The 12,001-nt window shown below is 42.4% G+C and overlaps 1 protein-coding gene across 2 annotated transcripts in view; it reads left to right on the top strand.

The window, feature by feature from the left end:
• Window positions 1-12,001, top strand: part of sh3pxd2aa (SH3 and PX domains 2Aa) — a 151,246-nt gene that overhangs the window by 15,728 nt on the left and 123,517 nt on the right. For both annotated transcript variants that reach the window (XM_028592484.1, XM_028592494.1), the window contains exon 2: window positions 4,498-4,578. In XM_028592484.1, coding sequence (XP_028448285.1) covers window positions 4,498-4,578 — 81 coding nt within the window. The remainder of the gene's footprint in view (window positions 1-4,497; window positions 4,579-12,001) is intronic.

Raw genomic sequence — 12,001 nt, forward strand, 5'->3', positions numbered from 1 at the left:
AGTGAATGGAGTCTATTTTGGGGACTGGGGGGGCATTAGGTTTAAGCTTGATATTTTAAGCATGGGCAGACCATGGATGGTTGTTGGTTTTGTTTTCTACTGCGGTTGCCATCACATACCCATCTGCTTCTGGGGTTTGGATCTTTTCACTGAGTCCACATCTTCCAGGCGTATACCTCAGCTCAGCATGGATTTGCCTCGGAGTTGAAAAGAATTGCCCAGAGGCATGATGGGAGGAGTTTGTATAGCACACAATCACTGCCGCAGAGTAGAACTGGAGCAGGTTCCACATAGATCTGTGACTAATGTGGATTTACACTAGAGCCTGACCAGGCCTATATATATAGCGGATTTCACAGATGTTTCTGTATGGGCGTCTGTTAACCAGTAAGTGACAAGAAATTGCAGAAATGCCAAAGACATATTCGAACCAGAGTTATTATAGTTTTGCATTTTTCATTAGTTTTTATTTTGTTGTTAATTTTTCTTTTTAATTCAGTTTATTTCCAGATAGAATCCAGAGTGGGTTTGCTCATTCAGTTTATTCTTTTAAGAGGTTTAGTTTAGTTTCATTTTTTTTATCAGTTTTAGTATTAGTTTTATATGTCAGAGCCAAGCCCTGAATATCCACACATTTTCAGTTAATGTGGCTGAGTAGACCTCTTCCCAGGACTGTGTGGGTGTGGTTAGACTGATTTGATTGACATCTTCCTGAGTCCCCTGTTAGTGCTGTTGCACCTGTTAGGGCGGGACAAATGACAGCTGTATCATTCTTATTGGTAGAAAGAATTTGTGACCTAATAAGTTCCCATCAAAGCTCCCACCCGCCTTCAACCTGAGCAGAGTCTAATCAGCCAGAATAACTGAAATCCCCTGTGTGGGAGGCTTTAAGAAGTTCAGAATAGGTATTACAAAAGGAACACAACAATGACTCACAGTCATGTAGACATCCCAGTCAGTTCTTTTTTTTCAGAAGTCTAGTCTTTTTTATTTATTTCAGTTAACTAAAATGTTTTTTTCACACCTACAGTAGTTAACGGATCACCAAAGTTATTACAATTCATCCTGAGGGGGACATGAATGCCTGTCTTAATTTTATTGTAATCCATCCAGTAGTTTTCCAGACATTTCACTCAGAACAACATGTTGGCACAAGAGAAAAAGTCTTGGATCAATCCTAGGTTAGGATATACAGTATCTTCTTGGAACCATCAAGTTCTATTCAAGATGTTTTGCCAATCCATCCTGTACATGTCGAGATATTTCGCTGAATAAGTAATAACTTTGACCACCTTAAGGTGCTAGATAATAACTCAGGGGATCACCAAAGTCATTTGGATTCATACTCTGGGCACATGCATATCGGTACCAAATTTCATGGCAATTTATCCAATAGTTGGTAAGACACTCAACAAAAAAAACACAGATGTCAAACTCATGATGGCACGTCAGGAAAAGGGGATAACCAAAGTATTTAGGATTTATTCTCTGGTGACCATGAATGTGTGTTCAAAATGTCATGACTGACTGATCAACATTGCCATCCATAGAGCCACACCACTACCTACTGTGGATGAAAATGGAATATTAACCAATATATGGAATTTCTTAAGCTCTCAAATATACATTTTGGTGTCTGCCTCACAAACGTGGTATAAGTAGCCCTATAGTACACACTCAGTGTACGAATAAACATTTCTACCACACACAAGCCAGCTCTGACAAGTGCTGGGGCAGCCCCCTCCATTCCCTCTGAGGCATATCTCTCTGAGTCATTTAGATAAGTCCCTATCAGTGTTGACTAGTATGCCCCAACAGCATAAAGGTATTTTGGGTACTTGTGCCAGTGAATTCAAGTGTGGCCTTTACAGAGGATGAAGCCCCACGTGACGTGAGTGAGACCTCAGCCGCCAGTGAAATCACTTTTTCCACGTGTGCCTTTTCAGTTTTGTGAAATGTCCTCTCATGTCTTTAAGAGATGCTTTGTAAGTGAGCACTTCAAAGAGCTCTTTGCTGTAATCACAAGTCTGTGTTATACTACAAAAGTCACAAAGACACTTAAAAAAAAAAACATTGCTGACTGTGGCAGACAGTAAACCCGTTTTTGACTTTTGTGATTTTTGTAACTCGGCAGTACCCCGGGAGCACATTTTCATAGCCATAAATGCCAAAGCTAATCACTGTGGAGGCCCCCTACCGTGCTAAGAACAAGTTTGTCAGTGTAGTGTGACAGTCACAGCTTCTGGATGCCAGTAGCTCTGTTTGCATGGGAGTTAACATACTGGGGTGGCTCCTTGCCAGCAGCAGCTGAGCCCCTTCCAGCAGCAACAAGGCCTTTTAAACCTCGGCTTTGTTGGGGAACCTCTTTTGTTTCAAGCTGCAGCTTCAACCTCATGCATCTCTGCTCTGCTCTGGAGGTTTTTTGGCAGGTACACAGGGTTGGAGTGACAGTGTAAGATCAGTCAGAAAGATGGAGCCTGCTGGAATAAGGAGCAGAAAAAGCCTCACCAGGGAAACCCATTGCCTTTATTTAATCTGAATGCTACACAAGAGGCAAAGTCAATCGTTTCTGTGTTCACAGCGGCTTGATGCTAAGTGGATTTCTATTTGCGCTGTGTCTGGGCCACTTAGCTGGCATTCCTTGGCTGGGTGACAACATCTTGTTTTATAGCAAATCACTTCATAATGGCTGTTTTAGCTGTACATTGAGTACATGCCAGAGGTGTACAGCTTTGAAGTGCTCAGTAGGTACCAAATATACGGAAACGCCATGAATGTTTTTTGGCTGTTATAGTCTGTTGTGATCTGGCAAACGACAATGTAAAAAAGGCAAATATATGTCAGTATTTATGGCTTTCCCACTGTATTCTAAATAAAAGTCATGATTTATTAATGGCGAAAGAGGGGACTAACCTGACGCGCCAGATGGTTTGTTACACAGAACCATCTGACAAGCCGTCGTTGGAAACTGTTTGGGAAAAGGAAAGATACTATTTTTATTTTGAATGAACGGTTGCGGCCGTCACATACGCCCAAACCACGCATTCACAAAATAAATACGTTATTTTGTGAATGCTTGAATATTTGAGTTTTACGAAGCAACCTCTTGTAGTCATGCATCATATCTCATTTTTGAAGGCACTGACAAACAATGTCATCTTGCCGATAGCCACGGAGGAGAAAAACACGTGTTGTTTTGAAAGGCAATGGCAATGGACCTATTTTGACGTCAAGGACTTGATGTAGTTTGAGTGATGTTGTTCTCGATGATTACTTTGAGAAGATTTTCTAATATTATGTCCACCTCCATTTACAACCATGAGGTGGACATTGTATTAGAACAATATAAGTTTTAGATTAGATTCTGAAGGTGTACCCAATAAACGGTTAACTGAGTGTGATTTCCCCTTCAAAAGCCTAATGTAATAGTGTAATAATGTATCAACTTATCCACTTGAGTACTTTGACATCCAGAGCCCTTTTCTGAACGGTATATCAGCAGATGAAAGATCCCACCTTCTCTTAACGTCACTGATGAGAAATTCCTGGCCTCTGGATGTGTTACCTTGGTTATCCATGTTTCATTAGATTAGAAATGATAGCGGCATCACTTACCTCCTCTTGACGGATAAATGGACTCCGTCTCAATCTTATCAGGCCTCTTAGGGCTGCGGGATTGCTGCAGCCAAGGGTAAAGGCCAACAGGTCAGTGTGCTGACAAAGGAGGGATGATGTCACCACCATCTATCCGGCTGACAGATTTATGAGTGTGTGTTGTTGAACGTTCATGTTGGGGGAATTGGTCTTGGTCTGTGTGAGTTTGTTGGTGCTACAAGCACATGTGTATGCCATTTACAATCAATTCATTGGCATATTGTTTCAATGAGCGCTGAAAAGATTGAGTAAATGAATAGTCAATTGAAAATGATTGCCAATGTCATCTGTTAATCTAGTGCTGCATTTTACAATTATTTTCATTGTCGATTAATCTGTCGATTATTTTCACAATTAATCGATTAGTTGTTTGGTCTATAAAATGGTAAAAGATGTGGATCAGTGTTTCCCAAAGCTCAAGATGACATCCTCATGTGTCTTGTTTTCTCCACAACTCAAAGATATTCAGTTAACTGTCACAGAGGAGAGAAGAAACTAGAGAAATATTCACATTTAGGAAGCTGGAATCAAATAACTTTACTTACTTTTTTTTCTCCATTAAATGACTCAAACAGTTCGATCATCAAAATAGTTGGCAATTAATTTAATAGTTGACAACTAATCGAATAACCGATTAATCTCATCTCATCTTCATCAAGCAACAGTGACAAACATTCCCTAGTTGCAGCTCTCAAATGCCAGGATTGGTCGCTTTATATCATTTTAGTTGAATATCGTCAGGATTTTGCACTGTAGGCTGGACAAAACAAGACAGTTAAAAAATGAAAATAATAGCTTGAGGCCCAAGTTCTAACTTTCTTTTACCTTTTCTTCTCTTGGCAGGTATATCTCATCAATGTCACCTACTCTGACAACACCTCCCACATCATCTACAGGAGATACAGCAAATTCTTTGACCTACAGGTAATCTTCTATCCCTCATGTACTCTCCTGCATGCTACGTGCGGGATGTGTTTATAGAGCGATCCCTAATTCCGTTGACGCTGATGTATTTTCAACATGTCAAACCCTGTGAACTTGCAGCATTGTTTGGCTTAGATTAATGTGTAAGCCCCGCGACTGCTCGCTGCCGCCGTGTCTATGCCCGTGTTCTCCACACCTCGTCGCCTCAATGAATCAATGTGTGTGTTAGTAATTGGTCGGGGAGCCGGGGAGACATGGGTTGTATCCCTTAGCTTCATAGAGATGCAGCAATGAACCACATCTCTCTCTCTCTCTCTCTCTCTCTCGCTGCTCTCTGTATATCTCCACCCCTCCTTCTTTCGCCGCTCTTCCTCCTCTCTCTCATCTAATCTCTGCCTTACCCTCAAAACGTCAGGGAGCTGACAGGCCTTTTTTTTTATAGTACAAGCAAGAAATCCACATGGAAGTCAATTTAATGTGCCGTGCGTTTTAGTGGGTCGCCGTTAGATTATCTTGTGCAGGCTGCTCTGATTGGTGGGTTCTTTAAATATAGTCTTATTACGGAGGAGGTCTTTTTCTGTTTCCTTGACTTGGCTCAGACGCCTTCTTCGGGGACTCTTATTTATTTTGGAACGGAGCAGGAGTTGCAGTGAAAACCCTGCCTTGTATCTCTTAGATTGACTGCTCCATACTGAGAGAATGTTTGGGTGCATTTATGCCCCTTGCAAACTCGGCCCACTACAAGCTGATACCATATGTATGTTGGACCAGAGGTCTTGGGGTCACTAGTAAATATGAAAAGGCCATAGCGAGAGAGTTACAGGGGGCACATCTCAATGGCCCCAGTGTGCTCGTCCAGCAGGAAATGATGTTTCAATCAGTGGAGGAAAGGTCCTTTCTGAAAGGTCCCATTGATAACCAGTGGGGCAGTATGAGGTGGAAAATAGACCTCCCACCCCCCCCCCACCCCCACCTTGCAACTGATTAGTCCCAATGTGGAATAAGAGATAGAGGTAGAATAATAAACACGGAAAAGCAAGCAAAGTATGCCTGAATGTTCCTCGGTTGTGGAAAGACATAGGCTGAGCGGAGTGGACGTGTGTCTTCCTCCTGATATTCAGCCCCTCACATTTTTCCTGAGAGGAAACTAATGAACCTTAATGGTTCATGGATGGCTTGGCACAAAATCACTCCCAGTCAGCAGCGGCAAGATTGATTTTGTTAGCTTCGCCAGATGGCGCGGGGCAAAGATCACCCAACTTGGTCGGCGCTTCGTTGACTTGTCAAAGAAAGCGTCTCTCACATGGCCGAGTGTGTGAAAATCTACATGTTTGTGGGATTTACCAGATGCCCCTTTTTAAAGCACACCGCAATTTCTCACTGCTCACGTCTTACATTGCCTGGTTCCTCGATGCTTCCATTTGCACTGTGATGCTCAAATAAAACTACCACTGGCAATAGTGACGGACCAGCTTTCTAATTCTGAGTAATCCTCTGTCTGTGCCGGTATGGGCCTAAAGTAAAGTTCTCTCTGCCAGCCTTTGAACTCGCTAGATGCCTTTGATGGTCCTGTTTGGTCCCATTGTTTTCCCGAGCAACCTGGAGCCTCTCCTGTCCAAACATTTATACGGTGCAGAGACCCTGCTGCTCCCAGCAGCCCCCGCTAACCTTAGAGGAGAGAAACACGGATGGCCACTGTGAAACTGTTGGCGAGCGCTTTAACCGAAGCTTTGGCAAAGATCGCTGGGGATTTCAAGACCGTTTCCTAGTAATATTCCGAACAGGCTGCCTTCCTGGAAACACGCTGGCCCTGGTTCTGGGCTGGCGTCAAAGAATGAGAGGGGCCACAGATGTTTCTTTGACTGACTTTGTTTAGGTTTTGTCCCTGAAACCAAGTCTTTATGTTCTACGTAGAATGCATGGACAATTAACGCTGTTTAGACACACACGTGAAAAGTCATGTGAAGTACAGGATGTAGCCCTGACCATTCAGCATTGAACCATTCTATGTGTCTCTGTCTGTATCACCCTTTAAAAGGCTTTGCATGTACGCTTGTGTAAAAGGATGAATTTTAATGGATCCAGTCAGGTTCCAAAGTGCCCCTGCCAGTGTAAAGCCAGCAAAGTAGAGAAAGTGTTAAGGTAAAAAAATAATTGGAGCCATATTAATGCTATTTAGTGGCCCTCTGTGAAAAAGAAGTAATTTACGGCTAATAGAATGAATATATTAATGCAAGATGTAGCCAGAATGGCCCTGTGGGGAGCCATTTTGTCTGTGTACTTATGTTCTGTTAAGAGTGGGTTGGATCTCACATTGTCCACTTCTTTGGGGAGAAAGGTAGTGCCTCTCTCTCTCTCTCTCTCTCTCTCTCTCTCTCTCTCTCTCTCTCTCTCTCTCTCTCTGCCATCCTCTGCCATTGTCTTTCCATTAATTCTTTATTTGACTGTGGTTTGAGGCGCTAAAGCTGCACGGCTGGAACAGAGCTTTGATTTTTTGTTTTCATTACTGGCCCTTTTGTCAATCGAACAATCAACGTGCCTCAATGAGTCAGGGAACAAGGAAGACAAAAGCAAGTCAAGACAGATGGATGCTTGAACACACGCATACCTGCCACATCAACACATATATGCCAGCTAAATACTCTGCAGAACACTGCATGCATTCACTATTATCCATCTCCGCACCTTTACATATTTCCTGCCCCCTTCTCCCTGTCTATTTCTGGACAGTACATTTACTTAAATACTGTACTTAAGTAAAAATTTGAGGAACTTGTACTGTACTTGAGTCTTTTCTTTTCATGCCACTTTCTACTTCTACTCCGCTACATTTCAGAGAGAAATATTGTACTTTTTACATTAATCTGACAGCTTTAGTTACTAGTTATTTTACAAATTATGATTTGCGCATACAAAACACAAGAAGTTTATAAAATACGATGTTTTATTATAAATGAAACTACCCAACAATATAACGGCCTTCAAGTCCAGCTGACACGATTAGACGATTAAACACTGAGCTGACTGACAGAACTGAGGGTTTTTCTGCATTGAGTAGTACTTTTACTTTTAATACTTTAAGTTCATTTTCCTGATGATACTTATATACTTTTACTTAAGTAACATTTTCAATGCGGGACTTTTCACTTGTAACTTGTTAAAAAAACTGTAGATGCAGTCTATCATGCAGCATTGCGTTTCATTACTGGTGCCAATTTTCGCACACACCATTGTGTTCTGTACACTAGTGGGCTGGGACTCGTTGGTCTCTAGGAGGACCAGGCATTGGTTGATGTTTGTCTATAAGGCTCTAATGCATAAACTTCCTGACTACCTTTACTTGGAATGAGTTTCAAAAGGAACTGAAGCCAGATGTCTTGGTTCCCACTTGGCAATTTAAAGCCATGCTTAATGACCCAATTGTTGTTAAATGTAATTGTTATTTATTTTTTTTTAAATAATGCTGTATACAGGGCTCAGCTGTGAAAGAGACCTTTGTCTCAGTCTGATCTTTCCCTGTATGAATAAAGGTGGAAGATGGAAGAACAGAGTATGTTTACAGTGTGGTATTAGTACTTACACTTAAGCAAAGGATCTGAATACTTCTTCCACCACTGACTACAGAACAGCTCATCTTCCTCGTCAGTATGTAACTGGCTCTTCCACTGATGTGCTTATGTCTCAGCCAGACCTGACGAGTGAGTCAAACACTGTGTCCTTCCGTCAGAAGTAGGCCGCCCAAGTTACTCGTCGTCAGAAGAAGGGAGGAAACTGGGACAGGGAGAGGAACAGGTCAGCCCGAGGGCCGGGGGCAGAAGGGAGTAATGAGATATTTATGGAGGTGATAATGAGGTAGAGGAGGACGACAGTGATTTAAGATATGAAAGTGATGACGGTAAAGAGAATGACAGCAACACCAGTGGCCCTGATGACTAAGATTTAGGCTGTTAAATGCTGACGACACTGATGATGCAGATTGAAGAAATGAAAGATATTGTGATATTGTGGGTTTCTTTAGGGTCACTTATTACAAAGGAGCCTTCATAAGCAAGTTTCAGGAACCTCGGAGGAGTGGGTGATGTGCCCTGGGTGTCCTTGGGCCCATATATATAAGTCTGCGGCATGGCTCACCATCTGAAAGAAGGACACGCTCTGACTCAAGCTTTTTACGAGCTTTTGGTTTGTATTCAGTCCGCAAGCGCGCACAAACACACACACAAACCCTCTCTTTTCTTTTTCCAAGTCTGCCCGCGTACGAGCCAACCCACAGCAACTGAATTTTTTTTATGTTACATCTCTCCGAAATCCCTTTTTCAGAGTTTAATGTACCTTTAAAGAACCTAACAGACAATATTAGTCTGGTTCACTCAGACAGTCAGTCTCAAGTTTGATGTTCAGTCCTTTTGGATGTAGCTTTACGGATGCTAGCAGCAGGCTTTCGGCACACAGCATCGCATATTCAGCTCAGGAAATTATACAGTAGCTGTGGTCAAAGCTCTTTTAAAGGAAGGTCACTGAATTGGGAATCTCTAACCTCTAAGTGGGTCGTTTGATGGAAACATATGTCGAGACCACAAGGCATTATCGGTATGCCATTCTCTAGGATAAATGGCTGAATAGCCAGGCCACTAGCTCAGTCTCCTCGTCCTTGTGGTGTTCTGTGGACATAACTGTAACTCAGCCGAATGAGTGAACCCATTGTTTCAGGTTCGAGGATAAAGGACTGTTTTATTTTATTTATGGGTAGGTCTACGAGAGAAAGAGAGAAGAGTGGGGAAACCTACTTTTTAGCCTCTTCCGAGAGGCAGAGGAAGGGCACCTACACGGCGAACACAACAGCTGTTCTTGTGAGTTACAATCGGGCACTTGACAGGACAGCCCAGGCCAGGTCCTCGCTGGATTGAGAGCAGAGAGGGGAACGCATACCATGTTTCCCACAGCCGTGGCAAAGGGATCAGGAGAGTGGGCTAAATTTAGGATGAATGAGCACCGTTCAGCCGTTCTGTGTGACGTTTCCACGTCTCAGAAAACTTAGTAGTGTGACTGTGAGGTGACTGGGTATCATTCAGGCAATTAGCGACATACTGTAGGATAGAGAAGAATGGAGAGTTGACGGTGGAAACTCAAGGTTTAATGTAAGACAGTATAGGCACCAGAAAAGGGAGATACAGTGAGGAAAATAAGTATTTGAACACCCTGCTATTTTGTAAGTTCTCCCACTTGGAAATCATGGAGGGGTCTGAAATTTTCATCGTAGGTGCATGTCCACTGTGAGAGACATAATCTAAAAAACAAAAACCAGAAATCACAATATATGATTTTTTTAACTATTTATTTGTATGATACAGCTGCAAATAAGTATTTGAACACCTGTCTATCAGCTAGAATTCTGACCCTCAAAGACCTGTTAGTCTGCCTTTAAAATGTTCACCTCCACTCCATTTATTATCCTAAATTAGATGCACCTGTTTGAGGTCGTTAGCTGCATAAAGACACCTGTACACCCCATACAATCAGTAAGAATCCAACTAATAACCTGGCCAAGACCAAAGAGCTGTCCAAAGACACTAGAGACAAAATTGTACACCTCCACAAGGCTGGAAAGGGCTACGGGGAAATTGCCAAGCAGCTTGGTGAAAAAAGGTCCACTGTTGGAGCAATCATTAGAAAATGGAAGAAGCTAAACATGACTGTCAATCTCCCTCGGACTGGGGCTCCATGCAAGATCTCACCTCGTGGGGTCTCAATGATCCTAAGAAAGGTGAGAAATCAGCCCAGAACTACACGGGAGGAGCTGGTCAGTGACCTGAAAAGAGCTGGGACCACCGTTTCCAAGGTTACTGTTGGTAATACACTAAGACGTCCTAGTTTGAAATCATGCATGGCACGGATGGTTCCCCTGCTTAAACCAGCACATGTTAAGGCCCGTCTTAAGTTTGCCAATGACCATTTGGATGATCCAGAGGAGTCATGGGAGAAAGTCATGTGGTCAGATGAGACCAAAATAGAACTTTTTGGTCATAATTCCACTAACCGTGTTTGGAGGAAGAAGAATGATGAGTACCATCCCAAGAACACCATCCCTACTGTGAAGCATGGGGGTGGTAGCATCATGCTTTGGGGGTGTTTCTCTGCACATGGGACAGGGCGACTGCACTGTATTAAGGAGAGGATGACCGGGGCCATGTATTGGGATATTTTGGGGAACAACCTCCTTCCCTCAATTAGAGCATTGAAGATGGGTCAAGGCTGGGTCTTCCAACATGACAATGACCCGAAGCACACAGCCAGGATAACCAAGGAGTGGCTCTGTAAGAAGCATATCAAGGTTCTGGCGTTGCCTAGCCAGTCTCCAGACCTAAACCCAATAGAGAATCTTTGGAGGGAGCTCAAACTCCGTGTTTCTCAGCGACAGCCCAGAAACCTGACTGATCTAGAGAAGATCTGTGTGGAGGAGTGGGCCAAAATCCCTCCTCCAGTGTGTGCAAACCTGGTGAAAAACTACAGGAAACGTTTGACATCTGTACTTGCAAACAAAGGCTACTGTACCAAATATTAACATTGATTTTCTCAGGTGTTCAAATACTTATTTGCAGCTGTATCATACAAATAAATAGTTAAAAAATCATACATTGTGATTTCTGGATTTTTTTTTATTTAGATTATGTCTCTCAAAGTGGACATGCACCTACAATGACAATTTCAGACCCCTCCATGATTTCTAAGTGGGAGAACTTGCAAAATAGCAGGGTGTTCAAATACTTATTTTCCTCACTGTATATAGTTTGATAAAAACTTCCATCGGAAGATCTAAAAAACATTCTACTGATTCATTCTAATTATAACAGTTTTGAAAACCAGAATACATTATGCTGCAGGCTAGTATATCTGAGAGCAAGATAAAAAGGGCTTGTAAAATCAAAGTGGTTGCCATGATAAACATAATCAACTAGAAAGCACCTAGAGAGCATATACTTCATTCAGCAGGCTGTGTAGAGATGGATGTGCATAAAAAAGACAATCATGAGATGCATGTGCTATGTTATGTGAGGCAGTTCATGACTAAATAGCAAAAACATTCAAAAATGTGCAGTGCTAGGGCTTTGCACACATTTTTTTAATTCCAACAAGTTATTAGAGATACTTAGGCTGGCTGTGGAACTTCCTTAAGAGATACCTGAAGCACCAATCAATATGTTTATATTAAAGGTGCTGTAGGTAGGATTGTGAAGATCCAGGACTTAGCCAAAAGATGTAAACATCGACAACTTCTCAGTCCCCCCCCCTCCCCCTTTCTATTAAAGCCGCCCCCCCATTTTAGGTTGTGATTCAACATTTTTTTTTTATAAAATGCAGTCAACAATGCTGCATTGCACCAAGAAAAGGCAAATACTCAGACTATTGCCAGCTCACATCTTCTGGC

Source organism: Perca flavescens, chromosome 2 (genome assembly GCF_004354835.1).
Source record: "Perca flavescens isolate YP-PL-M2 chromosome 2, PFLA_1.0, whole genome shotgun sequence".
NCBI classification, from domain to species: Eukaryota; Metazoa; Chordata; class Actinopteri; order Perciformes; family Percidae; genus Perca; species Perca flavescens.